We start from the raw sequence: 18,725 nt of genomic DNA, 5'->3' as shown, positions 1-18,725 counted from the left end.
CACCAGTACTGGGGAAGGTGGGGGGTGGGGGGGCGCTATACCTTTGAGATGGTCTGTACCTGAAATGTACAAAGAGTAGTGTAGTGATGAGCCTAGATCTGCAGACAGGGTTTTAAATTAAGAAATGGAGCTCAATATCGAAAGGAAATTTGGGCAGTTAAAGGAAAAGGACAAGGCAATATTGCAGGGTATCGATATAAGTAAGAGTGTGACAGGAAGGGACAAATATAAGAGTGCAAGGAAATATGGGCAGAGTGGGGAAAAGTGGTTTTACAATAATGACAAGTTGGGGGCAAGGGGTAGAGAGGGTTCAAGTGACAAGAGATTTAGAAATCCGAATAAAACTTTGAGGCAGTGGGAAAGTATATCAATCTGAGTAAAGCAAAGATAAGTGAGACTGGAAGGAACAGAGAGTTTCATGGCAATACTGCATCAGAGAGTAAGGTCAATACAGGGAATTGTAGTAAAAATGAAACTGAAGTCAGTTTATCTGAATGTGCAGAATTTCCACTTATTAAATAGATCAATTAATGGTAAAATAAAAATAAATTGTTTAGATCCAATCACCATTACAGAGACAGGTTAAAAGATGACCAGTTTGGAGAATAAATTTTCCGTTTCAAAAGGACAGGCAGAGTGGAAAAGGAGGAACAACAGTCCTGATAATGGAGGGTGACAAGGATTTTGGTGAGAAAAGGCTCAGAAAATCAAGAAGTAGAATCAGTGTGAGTGGAGGTTCGGAATACCAAAGGTCAGGTAACCCTGATGGGAGTAATTTCAGAGCATTTAGTAAGAAATTATTGGAGCTTGCAATAAAGGCAATGCAATAATTGTGGAGAGCTTTTGTCTTCATATAGATCAGATGAATGAAATTGGCAAAGATGAGCTGGAAGCTGAATTTGTAGAATGCTTTGTGAGAGTTTCCTAGAGAAATAGGTTGTGGAAACAACTAGGGATAAAGTTATTTTAGATCTAGCATTGTGCAATTGAGCCAGTGTTATTTAGTAATGTCATAGTAAAAGATGCACTGGGAAATAGTGATCATAATAAAATTGAATTCCTCATTAAGTTTGAAAATGACATACTCCAATCACTTAAACTTGAATAGAATTTTGAGGGTAGAGCTGGCTGAGGTTTATTGGGTATATAGATTAAAAGGTATGGTGGGGAATAAACAGTGGGAAACATTTAAAGACACAATTTAATAATACATTCTATTGAAAAATAACAGCTCAGTAAGACTTGCCCACAGCTTACTAAAAAGATTAACGATAGTTTTAGATATGAAGAAGAGGTTGAGAATGTTGCAAAGAATTGTAATAAATCAGAGGATCAGGAGCATTTTAGAAACTAGAAAAAGGCAATCAGAATGTTGATTAAAAAAGGGGAAAAAAGAGAATCTAAAAATAAACTGGCAAGGAATATAAAAACAAATTGTTAGAGCTTTGAAGGCAAGAGAGTTGCTAAAATAAATGTTGGTCCCTCAGAGACAGTTACTAGAAAAACTATCCTGGGGAATGAAGGACTGGCGGAGACATTGAACTGTAAAATATACAAATTGCATTCCAGAAATAGACACACTGGGACTCCTTCTGGGGAACGTGGGACAAACTAATGAACTGCACCCTCGCAGGGGCTTTAGCTAATTCTGTTGGGGAGTATTTAAACAGGTGCGGCAGGGGGATGGGATCCCAGGCTTAGGATCAGATAGGTCAAATTGAGATCAGGAAAATGGAGTAGAATGTTTGTGAGTGATATAGAAGATGGCGTGATCAATTTGAAATTACAGAAGGAAAGTTTAGAAACTGTGAAGCAAGAAGATGAGTTAAGGGCACAGAGAGACACATGGCAGCATGGTGTCATTATTATAATGGAAACCTGGCTAAAGGAGAGGCAGGTTTGGCAGCTCAATATCCCTCATTATCGAGTCTTCGGACACAATAGAGTGGGAGATAGAAAAAAGAAGTGGGGTACAACTAATGGTCAAAGAATCAGTTCCCGTTCTGAGGTGGGAAGACATAAGGTCAACAAAACAAATCTTTAAGGATTGAGTTTAGAAATAACAAAGGGGCAGGCACACTGTTAAAGACAAAGAAACATAGAAATAGAAATAGGAACAAGAATAGGCCATTTGGGCCTGCTCCCCCATTCATTTTGATAATGCTGATCATCAAAATCAATATTCTGATCCTACCTTCCCCCTCATATCCCTTGAACCCTTTAGCCCCAAGAACAAAATCTAATTTCTTCTTGAAATCTCACAATGTTTTTTGCCTCAACTATTTTCTGTGGTAATGAATTCCAGAGATTCACCACTCTCTGGCTGAAGACATTTCTCCTCACCTCAATCCTAAAAATGTGATTTCCCCTTTGTAAATTCATGCTGACGCTGTTTGATTATATCACTGCTTTCCAAATGTTGAGCTATAAAATTCTTGAAATGGACTTCAGCAACTTCCCCAGTATTGACATTAGGCTCACTAATCCATAGTTCCCTATTTTCTCTCTACTTCCCTTTTAGAATTGAAGGCTTATATTAGCTACCTCCAATCTGAGGGAACCAGCCCAGAGTCCAAAGAATTTTGGAAAATGTCCGTCAATGGATCTACCGTTTCCAGGGTCACTTCCTTAAGAATTCGGGGATGAAGATTATCTGACCCTGGAGATTTATCCACCGTCAAATCCATCAGTTTCCCCAAAACCATTTCTCTACTAATACTGATTTCCTTCAGCTCCTCACTAAAACTATTATTTCTCAGAACTATGTTGTTCATGTCCTCCTTTGTGAAATCAGAAGCAAAGTATGAATTTAGTTCCTCATTTCTTTGTCCGACATTGTGAATTGTCCTATTTCTGATTGTAAGGGGATTACATTTATTTATGTCAATTTTTTTCTCTTTAATACCTTTAACAGTCAGTTTTTTGAGTTCCCTGCTAGCTTACTTTCATACTCTATTTTTCCCTTTTTAATCAATCCCTTAGTCCTCCTTTGCTGAATTCTAAACTGCTCCCAATCCTCTGGCCTATTGCTTTTTCTTGTCAATTTGTATGTTTCTTCTTTGGTGAACTGGTCAGCACTGCTGGAGGATGAATCAGTGAAAAGCCAGTGGGGAGGCACTATAAAGCGTGGGTTTCCTCCGGGTGCTGAGCAGCACGGTAGCACAGTGGTTAGCACTGCTGCTTCACAGTTCCAGGATCCTGGGTTCGATTCTCGGCTCGGGTCACTGTGTGTGTGGAGTTTGCACATTCTCCTCGTGCCTGTGTGGGTTTCCTCTCGCAGTTAGAACCTCTTTGTACTCCCTCCAAGGCCAATATATCTGCTATATATACAGGAGGTTTGCTCCAGTTTCCTCTCACAGTCCAAAGATGTGCGGGTTAGGTTGATTGGCCATGCTAAGAAATTGCCCCTTAGTGTCCAGGGATGTGTAGGTTAGAGGGATTAGTGGGTATAATATGTAGGGATATGGGGGTAGGGCCTGGGTGGGATTGTGTTCAGAGCAGACTCGATGGGCTGAAGGGCCTCTCTCTGCACTGTAGGGTTGTATGATTTGGTTGTATGTTCTATGATCCTAAACTTACAAAATAAACTTGACCCCTCCAAAAATAAGAGCGGTACAGCCAAATCTAGACCCCTCCCATCATCCCCCCACCTGACTGTCTAGAAGAATACAGAGAAAGATCCAACAGAAACAGAAAGTGCATGTTAGGCACAAAGAACTAAGCGTTGCAAATAGCCTGGTTGAATATAGGAAGTGAAGGGACAAAGTAAGAAAGAAATAAGGAAATCAAAGAGAGGGCCTGAGAAAAGGATAATTGCATCATGGGGTGGCTAACGTCTCTGACCCCGCCATTTCTAAGGACACGTCAGCAGGGATTCCATATAATCCCTAGCAATAGGGTCTGGGCTTTGCTGGTGGGACCAAAGGCCATTGAGGCTCACAGGGAGGTGGGGGTCGGAGGGGTGGGGGAATGCCACTAGGGCAATTCCCGCCTGGTGTTGCCAGCCTGGTACATTAGTAGTGCCAGCCTCGCACCATAGTACTGCCCTCTGGCACTGCCCACAGGCACAGTGGTCATGCCCAGCGGATAGTGGGCAATGCCAAGGGGGCTGATGGTGGGCCTGGTGCTTGGAAGCCGGGTTCAGCCATCAGGGGGTGTAGGGGCCAGAAATGTGGGTGAGGGGTGTTGGGACTTGCCATGGGCGAGGTGGGGGTTCAGGGCTGCTGGTGATGTCGGGGTTGTGGGGGGTGGGGGGGGAAGGGGGGGTGTATATAGATCAGTGATGTCGGTGGGTTCTGGGCCAACAATCAGGAAGCCAGCAATGTCTGGGGGGAGGCATACATCAACCAATCTCCCAGTACACTGCGGGACCAATACATACACATTGACCCCCTCAGCAGTCTAATGCCAGCCTTTCGGGTGGGTTTAGCGCACCCCCCTCCCTCACCACCACCCCCACACTCACCCATTCCACCCAACCCCTGCCACTAGTGTAAATCCCTGGATGGTGTCTGTGATGCATAGCGTGCTGGAAATTCATCTTACTAAGCTCGCCGCAAAAACAGATGGGAAAACTTCCTGTTTTCCTGCCACTTGGATACAGTTTTTTTTCAGGGAAAATCACAGTTCAATGGAGATGCATTGGATTGGTTCCTGGGGTCAAAGGGTCATCCTGTAATGAGAGGCAGAGTAAATTGGACTTGGATTCTATGGACGAACGAGAGCTGATCCCATTAAAACACACAAGATTCTGGTTGGGTTGACAGGGTTGTTGAACCTAGAACATGGGGACTCAGTCTAAGGATAAGGAGCTAAATTCTCCCTCAGTGTACCCGAACAGGTGCTGGAGTGTGGCAACTAGGCAATTCTCACAGTAACTTCATTGCAGTGTTAATATAATGTAAACGTGATACCTAATAAATAAACTTCAACTTTTAAGAATTCTCTGGGGAAGAATGATTATAACATGATGGAATTTCACAATCATTTTGAAGACGTGAAATCTGGAATGTATTAATCTCGGAAAAGGGTAATTAGAAAGTTATGAAGACAGTGTTGGCTAAAGCAGGCTGAAGAATTGGTTGAAAAGAAAGTTGAATAAATATAGATATATATTTACTTTGAAGGTACATCTCATATCTCTCAGACGTTTATTAAAAATTATCCTTCTTTCACAGCTGTGGATTGCGGGCGTCCAGAAGAATTGGAGAATGGACACAGGAGCTTCATATCCACTACTTACAAGTCCCAGAACACATATCGCTGTGAAGAGCCATACTACAAGCTTGAAGGAAATGGTGAGGTCAACTTTACCTGCCAGAGGCACCCAACCCAATCCCACTTCCCAGTTCTTGTTCTGTGACACTTCAAATTCCCATCTAAATATTCATAGAATCACAGCATCATAGAATCATATAGAGCAGAAGAGGCCCTTCAGCCCATCAAGTCTGCAACATGTACGAAACACCTAATCTCTCACGTAATCCTATTTACTAGCATTTGGCCCAGAGCCTTGAATGTTATGACATGCCAAGTGCTCACCCAGGTACTTTTTAAAAGGGTGCGAGGCGTCTCGCCTCTACCATCTTCCCAGGCAGCGCATTCCAGACTGTCACCACCCTCTGGGTAAAATGACTTTCCTCACATCCCCCTAAACCTCCTGCCCCGACCTTGAACTTGTGTCCCCTCATGACTGACACTTCAAGCTAAGTGGAACAGCTGCTCCTTCTCCACATTGCCCACACCCTTCATAATATTAATTGCTGTGAGAGTGTTTGCCTCTATCACACTTTGAGGCAGTGAGTTCCAGATCTTCACCACACTCTGAGTGATTAGAGTTACCCTTCAGCTCCCACTAAATCGCTGATCCTAAATCTTTGTTTCTGGGTTATCGAATCCTCCATCAAGGAGATATAAAGCCCTCCTATCATTCTATCCAGACACTTCATAATTTCATACATTTCAACGCAGTTCCAAAGGAAGAAATCCCAGCCTATCCAATCTTCCCTCATTAATAAACTCGGAATCACACAATGACCAGAACTGCTCATTGTACTTCAGCTATGGCTTGACACGTTTGAAATATAATCTCAGTAAGAAGTCTGACAACACCAGGTTTAAGTCCAACCGATTTATTTGATGGTAAACTCACTAGCTTTCAAGGGGTTTCCCTCTTCGTCAGGTGAATGGAGAGTTCTGGCCTCAGACAGAGCATATAACAGCACAGACAGTTTACAGATTACTGATTAGAATGTGAGTCTTTACACCTACCCTGCTATTCTAGTCTTAAAGAGGCCAACAATATGAGTGGAGATAGCATTAAGCACAGTTTAAAGAGATGTGTATTGTCTCCAGACAGTACAGTAAGTGAGGTTTAGCAAACCCAGGCAAGTCATGGGGGTTACAGATAGTGCGACATGAACCCAAGATCCCTGTTGAGACCGTCCTCATGTGTGCGGAACTTGGCTATCAGTCTCTGCTCAGCGACTCTGCGCTGTCCTGGTGTTGTCAGACTTCTTACTGTGTTTACCCCAGTCCAACGCCGGCATCTCCACATCATGAAATATAATCTCCCAGCTCTTCTTTCTACACCAGCTAAAAAAGGCAAATGATCCTTCTTGACCAATGTATCTAGCTGTACAGCCACCTTATATTCTTTAAACAGTTTCCCTTTACAACTATGTATATCATTTGAATTTTGTTGTATGTAATGTTTAGCACCAGCAATAGTGTATCTGGATGTTCCCCACCTTCCTTTGCCCACACCTCCCTCATCTAACTTTTTTTATTCATTCGTAAGACATAGAGTCATAGAGGTTTACAGCAAGGAAGCAGGCCCTTCAGCCCAACTTGTCCATGCCACCCCTTTTTTTTAACCCACTGAGCTAGTCCCAATCACCTGCGTTTGACCCATATCCCTCTATACCCATCTTACCCATGTAACTGTCGAAATGCTTTTTAAAAGACAAAATTGTACCCGCTTCTGGCATCTCATTCCAGACACTCACCACCCTCTGTGTGAAAAAATTGCCCCTCTGGACCCCTCTCACCTTAAACCCATGCCCTCTAGTTTTAGATTTCCATATCTTTGGGAAAAGATGTTGCTACCTAGCTGATCTATACCCCTCATTATTTTATAGACCTCAATAAGATCACCCCTAAGTCTCCTACGCTCCGGGGAAAAAAAATTCCAGTCCATCCAGCCTCTCCTTATAACCCAAATCATTAAATCCCAGTAGCTTCCTCATAGAATCCCTACAGTGTAGAAGGAGGCCTTTCGACCCATTGAGTCTGCACTGACCACAATTTCAAACTGACCTGATCTCCATGCATTTACCCTAGCTAGCCTCCTAACACTAAGAGGCAATTTAGCACGGCCAATCCACCTAACCCACACATCCTTGGACTGTGGGAGGAAACCAAGCACCCGGAGGAAACCCACGCAGACACGGGGAAAATTGCAAACTCCATACAGTCAGTGATACAAGCCAGGAATTGAACCTGGTCTCTGGCGCTGTGAGGCAATAGTACTAACCACTGTGCCATCTGTTGCCCTTAAATCCTAGTAAATCTGCATCCTAGTATTGGGTGGCATGGTAGCACAGTGATTAGCACTGCTACTTCACAGCCCCAAGGACCTGGGTTCGATTCCCAATTTGGGTCACTGCCTGTGTGGAGTTTGTACATTCTCCTCTGGTTTTCCTCCCAGAGTCCAAAAATATGCAAGTTAGGTTGATTGGCCATGCTAAAAATTGCCCTTAGTGTCCTGAAATGCGTAGGTTAGAGGGATTAGTGGTTAAATATATGGGGATAGGGCCTGGGTGGGATTGTGGTCAGTGCAGACTCAATGGGCCAAATGGCTTTTTTCTCTACTGTAGAGTTTCTATGTTTCTTACATTCCAGTAAATCTTTTCTACACTCTTTCTAGCTTAATAATATCCTTTCTATAATGTGGTGACCAGACTGTACACAGTATTCCAAGTGCAGCCTTACCAATGTCTTGTACAACTTCAACAAGACGTCCCAACTTCTGCATTCAATGTTCTGACCAATGAAACCAAGCATGCCGAATGCCTTCTTCACCACTTGTCCATCTGTGGCTCCACTTCCAAGGAGCTATGAACCTGTATCCCTAGATCTCTTCTTCTATATTTCTCCTCAATGCCCAACCATTAACTGAGTAAGTCCTGCCCTGGTTTGATCTACCAAACTGCATCACCTTGCATTTATCTAAATTAAACTCCATCTGCCATTTGTCAGCCCACTGGCCCAATGGATCAGGATCCCATTGCAATCCTAAATAGCCTTCTTCACTGTTCATTATGCCACCAATCTTGGTGTCATCTGCAAACTTACTAACCATGCCTCCTAAATTCTCATCCAAATCATTAATATAAATGACAAATAACAGTGGACCCAGCACTGTTTCCTGAAGCACACCGCTGGTCGCAGGCCTCCAGTTTGAAAAACCACCCTCTGTCTTCTGTCATCAAGCCAATTTTGTAACCAATTAGCCACCTCACCCTGGAACCCATGAGGTTTACCCTTATGCAACAACCTACCATGCGTACCTTGTCAAAGGCCTTGCTAAAGTCCATGTAGACAACATCAACTGCATTGCCTGCGTTTACCTTCTTGGTATCCCTTCAAAAAACTCAATTAAATTTGTGAGACATGATTTTCTACTCACAAAGCCATGCTGACTGTCCCCAATCAGTCTTTGCCTCTCTAAATGCCTGTAGATCCTGTCCCTCGGAATACCTTCCAACAACTTACCCATTACAACATTAGGCTCATGGTATGTAGTTCTCAAGCTTTTCTCTGCAGTCCTTCTTAAACAAAGGCACAACATCTGTCACTCTCCAATCTTCAAGCACCTCATATGTCGCTGTCGATGATTCAAATATCTCCACTATGTGGCTCTCAATTTCCTCCCTAGCCTCCCACAACTATTCTGGGATACACTTCATCAGATCCCAGGGATTTATCTATCTTGATGCACTTTAAGACTTCCAGCACATCGGTTTCTGCAATATATACACTCCTCAAGACATTACTTTAATTTTCCTAAGTTCCCTAGTATCTTTTCAACAGTAAACATTGATATGTTCATTAAGGATCTCACTCATCTCTTGTGGCTCTGCACATAGATGACCTTGTTGACCCTTAAGAGGTCCTACTCTCTCCCTAGTTACTCATTTGCCGTTTGCTTTTTTGTAGAAGCTCTTTGGATTCTCCTTTGTCTTATCTGCCAAAGCAACCTCGTGTCCCCTTTTTGCTCTCCTGATTTCTCTCTTAACGCTACTCTGACACCCTCTATTCTCTTCAAGCAATCCATGTGATCCCAGCTGCCTATGCACATTGTATTCTTCCTTCTTCATCTTGACCAGGGCCACAATAGTCTGTGTCATCCAGGGTTCCCTACTTCAATCAGTGCACGGGTATCAATGGTTGGCCAGCATTCCTCATCCCTAGTTTCCCTTGTTGAGACTCGATCACATCGCTGTGGCTCTGGAGTCACATGTAGGCCAGACCAGGTAAGGACAGCAGATTTCCTTTCCTAAAAGACGTTAGTGAACCAGATGGATTTTTCCAACAATTGACAATGGTTTCATGGTCATCAGTAGATTCTTAATTCCAAATAATTTTATTGAATTCAAATTGCATCATCTGCCGTGACAGGATTCGAACCCGGGTCCCCAGAACGGAGTTTCTGGATTTCTCGCCTAGCGATAACATGAAGTGAGGAAAATAGAGAATTGAGTAGGAGACACCATCATGGTCATTTTACACTTATGGCTGTTATTTCTCCCTCCCTTCATGATATCAAGATATCCCAAAGCATTTTACAGCTAATGAAGCACTTTTTTGAAACTGAATTTGCAGCGATAATGCACACTGCAAGATCCCATCAGCAAAGGGGGTTAGTGAAGTTCGAAGCCAGATGGTTTCTAGATGGATCTCAGAAGCCGGGGTAGGCATGTTCGGAATTGTAATAATGGTAAATAATTAAATAAATAATCCTCTTGTGAGACAGCATTGCTAACCACTGTGCTGCCCGATTTAAGGTTGGTGAACATTTACTTTCCCAGGAGTATTAGGCCTCTTATTTGCTAATGTGGGTCAAGGATGCCTCTTATTAAACGGTGCACTGCAGCAGACAGTTTACAGTGCTTTTTTTAAAGAATAAACTTCTATGAACTATGAACAAGTAGAGTTTAATTAAACAATCTACAGAGTCTGTTTAAAAAGAGTTTGCAATGAACATCACAAGATTCTATCTGAACCGCGTACCTCAGCAAACAATCCACAGGGTCTATTTAAGTAAAAAATTCTCTATGAACTACAGCAAATAGGATATGGCTAAAACTGCAGCAATATCTCCCAAGCAAATCATGAGGGTGTGGCTAACACAATTTCAGTAAGTGCAGGATAGCTACAAAATGTAAATGAATGATTGGGGAAAATGACCCAATCAGCTACATTCTGGCTGGATAAAAGGTGTGACTGTACATTTCTTCTCTCTCCCTTTATGTACTTCTCCCACTAGCTGACTTTAACTGCTCGGAGAATGCTGAATGGATAGATACCACGGGTGGACAGCCCACCTTGCCAAAGTGCAAACCAGGTAAATATTTCCAGGAGTGTAATGACTAGAAAAGTAGCAATAAATCATTGCACGATACCTCACAGGAGGCCATTCGCCCCATTTTGTCTCTACTGGCTCTTTGGTGTAGTTAGCCAATTAGTACCATTCTCCCCTATTCTTCCCCCACACTTCCCCAATTTCTTCTGGGTGTTAGTTATTTGAACCTGCTTTGCTTCCATTGCTATTTCAACCTTCACTTTCTGGAAGTGCAGGGCCAGGGAATGGGATCTCAGTGTGGATTTAAACAATAACCTCAAAAAAGGTTATTAGGCATTCAGGGAGGCTCCCTCACTGGAGAAAATCTCTGGTGGAGATTTTGCCCTTCTGGTCACCAGTTACTTGACTGAGAGAAGGTGCGCAAAGTGGGCGATATTGCAGATGTCCTTTGGTTCCACATTTATTCAATGCCCTCAGAGCAGAGGTTGTAGTGAGGTTGTTGGAGCAATACTACTCTACCTGTGTGTAATCTTCCAAATCTTGGTGTTTGGCCAGTGATCTTACCAAGGTTAAGATGATTTGAGAACTTTTTAACTTTGATTTTCATTTCTCCCCAGTCTGTGGGTATTGCCAACTCTCCTCTGGACTTGGGCGCATCTTTGGTGGTAAGAAGGCAGCACTGGGTGATTTCCCCTGGCAACTGCGGCTGAGAGTCGGAAGCGGGATGGGTGGCGGAGCCCTAATCTCCGATAGATGGGTGCTGACAGCTGCTCATCTCTTTGATAATGCGGACACACCAGTGAACATTTACGGTGGATTGATTGACCTAAAGAAGAGATTAACCCATGGTTTTAGCATGAAATTGTTCATTGTCCATCCCAACTATACGCGAGAAGCGGTGGATGGGCAGCCCAACTTTAATCATGACATTGCACTGATCATGCTCAAGGAGAAGGTCAAACTGGGACCCAACCTGTCCCCCGTGTGCCTCCCAGAAGATAGGTCTGTGCCAGAGGTTCAGACATTGGGTTATATTTCAGGGTGGGGTAGAACAGAAACACACGCTGTTGCACTCATTCTACATTATGCTCAGGTACCCATCGTCAGCATGGATGAATGTGAGAATGTCGACTATATGGGAAAGTACCCGGTTTTCACCCCTAACATGATCTGTGCTGGACTGCAGGGTGTAGACTCCTGCCAAGGGGACAGTGGGGGCCCCTTTGTGTTTCAGGATTCTCAGGAACCTCGTCGCCACATTGTCAGGGGCATTGTGTCATTTGGCCCCCCTAATTGTGGTAGTTACGGTGTGTACACCCACGTAGGGAACTATCTGGACTGGATTAAGACAACCATGAAGAAATATGAGAGCGAGGAGATTAGGGAGGAGACCAGATAACCATATTCATTCATTTCGATATCAACCAAAATAAAATGCAATTGTGAACTTTCCCTTTTTCTCCTTCGTGCCCAGTTTCCCTCATTCTTTCCCCTTTCTCACTCTGCCCCTCTTCCTCCCATTTTGAGAAAAATTGGTATTTTGTTTCTTTCCTTCTCTGTCTCACATGTAAACTTGGTGAAAATGAGCTGTGAAATATTTCTCTCTCCCCACTTAAAATAATAACAACACATTGTTCTGTGTGCTTGTTATTCATTCAATGTTTGAACAAAGAAAGGAAGCTGAAAGTGTTCATGAACACAGGACAAACGGGAAGCAGGGAAGACACATATAGGGAGAGAGAAGTACACAGAAAGAGAGAGAGAGAGAGACTGAGACACACAAGAGAAACAGGGAGACAGAGAAAGAGAGACACAGAGACAGGCAGAGAGTGTCAGATGTACACAAGAGAGATAGAGAGAGAACCGCAGAAAGATACAGATAGAGAGAGTGAGAGACAGAGACCCACAAGACAGAGACACACAAGTCGGGGAGAGATACGCACAGAGGGAGAGACACAATGAGAGAGAAAGAGATGCACAGAGTGAGACATACAGGAGAGAAAGAGAGAGACAAATTGAAGGAGGCAGGCAGAAAGACTGATGCAGCACAGATGTGGGGGCAAATTTTTGATTTGATTTGATTTATTATTGTCACATGTATTAGCATACAGTGAAAAGTATTGTTTCTTGTGCTCTATACAAAGCATACTGTTTATAGAGAATGTAGTGTTACAGTCATAGCTAGGGTGTAGAGAAAAATCAACATAATGCAAGGTAGGTCCATTCAAAAGTCTGACAGCAGCAGGGAAGAAGCTGTTCTTGAGTCGGTTGGTACGTAAGAACATAAGAAATAGGAGCAGGAGTAGGCCATCTAGCCCTTCGAGCCTGCCCCGCCATTCAGTAAGATCACGGCTGATCTGTCGTGGCTCAGTTCCACATTCCCGCCCTCTCCCCATAACCCTTAATCCCCTCGCTTATCAAAAACCCATCAACCCGCGTCTTAAAAATATTTAGCGAGGCAGCCTCCACCACTTCAACGGGCAGAGAATTCCAGAGATTCACCACTCTGAGTGAAGAAGTTCCTCCTCAACTCCGTTCTAAACCGCCCGCCCTTTATCTTGAGGCTGTGCCTCCTAGTCCTACTGTCCTTTCTGAGCAGGAAGAGTCTCTCCACCTCTATCCTATCCATCCCATTCATCATCTTATACGTCTCAATGAGATCTCCCCTCATTCTTCTAAACTCTAACGATTACAAGCCTAGTTTATTCAGCCTCTCCTCATAGCTCAACCCTCTCAACTCCGGTATCAGCCTAGTAAACCTCCTCTGCACTCCCTCCAAGGCCCAAATATCCTTGCGTAAGTACGGCGACCAAAACTGCACACAGTACTCCAGCTGCGGCCTCACCAATGCCCTATACAGCTGCAGCAAGACCTCCCTACTTTTATATTCAATCCCCCTCGCTATGAAGGCCAGCATCCCATTCGCCTTCCTGACCACCTGCTGCACCTGCAAGCTGGGTTTTTGCGACTCATGCGCAAGGACCCCGAGGTCCCTCTGCACCGTCGCCTGCTGCAGTTTTTCGCCACGTAAGTAATAGTCCTTCCTACCATTATTCCTACCAAAGTGGCTCAGACTTTTGTATCTTGTTCCTCTTCTGCCCGATATGGGAATCGAGGTGGGCGAAGGGCAATGGACCATGGAAAGATCCATTGACCTCGGGCGGGATTTTCCAGTTTCAGGGCAAGCGTGGCCAGATAATTCCACACTGTGAAATGAGAGAGAACGGATGATGCAGAAAAGAAGCAAAGAGATACACCATGGCTCTGCCACTCTCTGGAAAGTGCTCCAAAGTGGAATCTTCATTCGGGTAGAACCTGTGTGGGATGGATTCAGGTGCTGCAACCTTGGACACAAATTGGAGACAGACACAGAGACTGCTAATTGCTGAGGCTGGCTGGTTAAGAGACCCATCTTGGTTCCCTGGGACATTGTCCCAATTGTTTTGTTAAACATTAGACTCTCTTAATCTCTCCCATTAAAGCTACTCACCCTCTTCCTCTCCTCATGCCTGTAATGCCAACTCATGACCCCTCCACCCACCCTCTTGCTCACTTCTAGCCCTTGTGCCAATTCATGCCAACCTTCACCTGACACCCTCAATACCAATTCACCCAATACGCACCATGGGCAGACTCCCGGAGTGATGCTGAGCTGACAGGAAATAACATTTTAAATATCATTTCACTATATAAAAACAACTTTAATTCATGAAAGCCCATTCAATACATTTAAACACCTTCAAGCATATAATCCCTTATTAAAACATTTATTTCATAACCACACACAACTCATTGGAACTCTTAACCAGACTGAACTTAGCATCCCTACAGTGATCATGAGAGGTTGTGTGAAACACAAATATCAAAATATCCAGGGATATGGGGATGGTGCATGAAAATGATGTTGAACTAAAAGGTCAGCCATTATCTCATTTGAATGGTGGAGTGGGTTTGAAGGGATGAATGGCTGATGCCTGCTAATATTTCTTTGCTCTTTAATATGCTTGAACTCAGCACTTATATTGCTGCGGCATTCAGGCTTCTGTTGTGTGAAAGTCCCCTGCCAGCTAAAATAGGGAGTGGGTCTTCTGCATCTGGATTCTATCTGTCACATTTAAATGTCCCCAGAGTCTTCATGACTCTGTGAGAATCTCAGCCCAAGAGACAGACAGATGGATTGACAGAGACACAGACACACAGAGTTAGAGAAGGAGAGAGATAAAGTGACTAAGACAGAGAAACATACACAAAGAGAGAGCAACAGACATAGAGGGAAAGAGAGAGAGAGAGTGACAGATAGTGAGAAACAGAGCCATAAGTAGTAGCAGGAGAAGGTCATTCACCCTTAGGATATGCTCTGCCATTCATTATGATCATTGATGATCATCCAAATCAATAGCCTGATCACACTTTCCCTCCATATCCTGTGATCCTATTCATCCAAGCGCTATATCTAATTCCTTGTAAACATACAATGGGTGGGAATTTCCATCTGCACTTACTCCTAGACTGGAGAATCCTGCCTGAGGTTAATGGAACTTTGCATGACCCATGTCCCGTGGTGGACGAGGTGGGAAAATTCTGTCCAATGTTTTGGCCTCAACTGCTTTTGGTGGTAATGGATTCCACAGGCTGACCCACTCTGTGGCTGAAGAAAATTCTCCTCATCTCCATCCTAAATGGTTCACCCCAGATCCTGAGAGTATGACCCGTGGTTCTGGACACCTCCACCATTGGGAACGTCCTTCCTGCATCTACTCTGTCTAGTCCTGTTAGAATTTTATAGGTTTCTATGATATCTTCCCTCATACTTCTAAATTCCATTAAATTTCCAGGACTCACTAATGACATTTAAATAATGCCTTAAATATTCAAATTGGCTTTGTGCCTTCCAAAGCCAATTTCGCTGGCAAATAAATGCCAGTAAGATTGCAAGAGGTTAAAAAAAAAGGGTGCGGCACTTATTTTTCATCTCTCACCCTATCTTACTGGCTTACCACGCCAATCATCCACTGGCACTAACCAATAAGATCGCAGCCAGTGTCTTATTAACTTATAGAATTTTTTAAAGAAATAACAAAGAGGATTGATGAGGGTAATGTAGTGGATGTTGCCTACATGGATTTTGGTAAGGCATTTGACAGGGCCCCATGCAGCAAACTGATCAGAAAAATGAGATCTCATGAGATACAAAGAAGGGTGGTGAATTGGAACCAAGATCAGCTCAGTAACAGGAAACAAAGGGTAATGGGTGTTTTTGTGAAAACAGTTTGCAGTGGTGTTCCACAGGATTCATGTTGTGTCCCTTGTTGTTTGTTGTATGATTTAGACTGAAAGTTGGGAGACATGATTGGGAAACTTGTGGATGACACAAAAATAGGCAACGGAGTTGACGCTGGAGAGGATAGCTGTCGACTCCAGAATGACATCGGTGGTTTGGTTCAATGGTAGAGAAGTGGAATTCACTCCGGAAAAGTGTGAGGGCAAACAAAGCAAGGGAATATTCAATAGTAGGAAAATAGTGAGAGGGTTGAGGGAGTGAGAGACCTTGGAGTGCAGGTCGACGGGTCCTTGAAGGTGGCAGGACAGGTGGATAAGCTGGTCAAGAAAACACATGGAATGCTTTCTTTTATTGGATGAAGTATAGAATACAAAAGCAGGAACTGTATAAAACACTTGTTAGACCACCGCTGGAATTCTGTGTACAGTTCTGGTCATCACATTACAGGAAGGACATAATTACTCTGGAGAGAGTGCAGAAGAGAAGAATGTTGTCAGGGCTGGAAAATCGCAGCTATGAGGAGAGATGAGGGAGGCTAGGTTGCTTTCTTTAGAAAAGATGAGGCCAAGGGTGACCTTAATTAAGGTGAACAGAATTATTAGGGGCCCAGGCAGCATAGACTAGAAAGACTTGTTTCCCCCTAGCTGGGGGCACAAATGTAAGGTAATTGGTAGAAGACAGGAGACATAAGGAAAACATTTCCACCTAGTAGATAACAGACATTTAGAATTCACTGCTTAAGTTGAGACTGAAATGCTCAACTTATTTAAAAGGTATCTGGATGTGCCTCTAAATCTGCAAGGCCATGGACCAAGTGCTAGGAAATGGGATTAAACTGAGTGGCTAGTTTGTATTTTTCTCTTTTTTGGCCACTGCTGACAGAGTGGGTCTTTTCTGCACCATAATTGTCTTATGGTCCTAGAGAAGTTTTTCGGCAAAGACTGAGGGAAGAAAACAAAGAAGATATCTTGGTCAAAAAATTTTGTTGGACCTGGGAGAGCAATAGAGAATGAGAGAGCTGAGAGAGGTGGAACAAGGTGAGATGCTCGAAGGGTGAAAGGGTGCCAGGGTAGTAGGGGACCAGGCCAAGATGTCCTCTTGTGATAAGGGCCACACTTCTACCGTTTTGTGTTTGGTGAGGCAATTGGTGGAAGATGTAACCAAGCGTGGAAACATCATTAAGGGGAAAGATTTCATCATGCCTCAACCATTTTATTAAGGCCATGATGCTGATATGTGACCATCACGTTAAATTAATTGGTGATAAGGGTCTTGTTGACAAGTGAACAGATATTCTCAAAGGAGGTGCATAGAGGGAGGTGAGATTTTACCACTGACAGAGTCCACAAAGACAGCTTTGGGAGGGATGAGTTGGACAAAAAGAAGATTCACAACGGGGAGGCAATGGCCTAGTGGTATTATCGTTAGACTACTAATCCAGAAGCTCAGCTAATGTTCTGGGGATCTGGGTTCAAATCCTGCCATGGCATATGGTGGAATTTGAATCTACTGATGACTATGAAACTATTGATGATTGTAGGAAAAACCCATCTAGTTCACTAATCTCCTTTAGGGAAGGAAATCTCTATCCTTACCTTGTCTGGCCTACATGTGACTCCAGATCCACAGCAATGTGGTGGACTTTCAACTGCCCTCAGGCAACTAGGGATGGGCAATAAGTGGTGGCCAGCCAGTGACACCCATCCCCATGAATGAATACAAGACAGATAGCTACCAGTGAGCGCAATGGGCAGAAAATCACCAAGAAAGTGGGACACAGCAATTAGTGTTGCTGTTCGTAATGAGTGAGCCCATTGACGCATGCCAAGAAAGGGACAGAGGGAAGCTAAAGGTTTGCCTGACAGGGAGTTAAGCCCAGATCAGTGGCAGGAATGGTTGCGAGCACTGACCACACCAAAGACTTTGGGTCCCAACACTATCCTGGCTGCAGGACTGAAGATCTTTGCTCCAGAACAAGTTGCTTATCAAGCTATAACAATTCCAGTTCAACTACAACACTGACATCTACCTGACATTATGGAAAATTGCCCAGAACAGGTCCTGAAGAAGCCAGAACAAATGCAATCTGATCAATTACTGACTCATCAGTTTATTCTCAATCATCAACAAAGTGATGGAACGTGTCATCAACAGTATGAGCAAGCAACATTTATGTTCTCATGTCAGGCTGGGGTATCTAGAAGTGTCTAGAAAGAGGGAGAAAATGTTTGGGGGGACATTGAGAATGGGAGTTTGGGAGGGTAGCCAGATGTTTGAGTAGTCAGGAGCTGGTTGTGGTAGTTGAGGATTCCATTTAGTATGTGGGGTGGAGGGGGAGGAGAGGGGAAGGCTTAGTCAGGAACATAATGAAAGGTAATGCTAGCAGGTTCAGCAAAAGATTTAAGGGATGTTACCAGGGCTAGAAGATTTGAATTATAAGGAGTGGCTGGATAGGCTGGGATTTTTTTTCCCTGGAGGTTTGGAGGATGAGGGGTGACCTTTTGAGTTTTATAAAATCATGAGGGGCATAACTGAGGTGAATAACCAAGGTCTTTTCCCCAGAATAGGAGAATCTTAAACTAGAGGGCATAGTTTTACAGTGACAGGGGAAGATTTAAAAGGGATCTGAAGGGCAACTTTGTCACACAGAGGGTGGTGCGTGTATGGAATGAGCTGCCAGAGGAGGTGGGAGAGGCGGGTACAATTACAGCATTGAAAAAACATTTGGACAGGTACATGGATGGGAAAGGTTTAGTGAGATATGGGCCAAATGCAGGCAAATGGGACTAGTTCAGTTTTGGAAAGCTGGTGGGCATGGACAAGTTGGGCCAAAGGGACTGTTTCCATGCCGTATATCTC

The 18,725-nt window shown here is 43.7% G+C and overlaps 1 protein-coding gene across 1 annotated transcript in view; it reads left to right on the top strand.

Annotated features, from left to right (window-relative positions):
- LOC145337168 (complement C1s subcomponent-like) overlaps positions 1–11,984 on the top strand; it is a 45,816-nt gene extending 33,832 nt beyond the window's left edge. The window contains exons 9-11 of the mRNA XM_080181957.1: positions 5,178–5,297; positions 10,550–10,627; positions 11,203–11,984. Coding sequence (XP_080038083.1) covers positions 5,178–5,297; positions 10,550–10,627; positions 11,203–11,984 — 980 coding nt within the window. The remainder of the gene's footprint in view (positions 1–5,177; positions 5,298–10,549; positions 10,628–11,202) is intronic.
- Positions 11,985–18,725: the final 6,741 nt, after the last annotated feature.

Source organism: Carcharhinus amblyrhynchos, unplaced genomic scaffold (assembly GCF_965287045.1).
Source record: "Carcharhinus amblyrhynchos unplaced genomic scaffold, sCarAmb.v2.hapA scaffold_44, whole genome shotgun sequence".
Taxonomy (NCBI): Eukaryota; Metazoa; Chordata; class Chondrichthyes; order Carcharhiniformes; family Carcharhinidae; genus Carcharhinus; species Carcharhinus amblyrhynchos.
The sequence above is the reverse complement of the archived record's forward strand: the minus strand, read 5'-3'. Positions and strand labels throughout refer to the sequence as shown.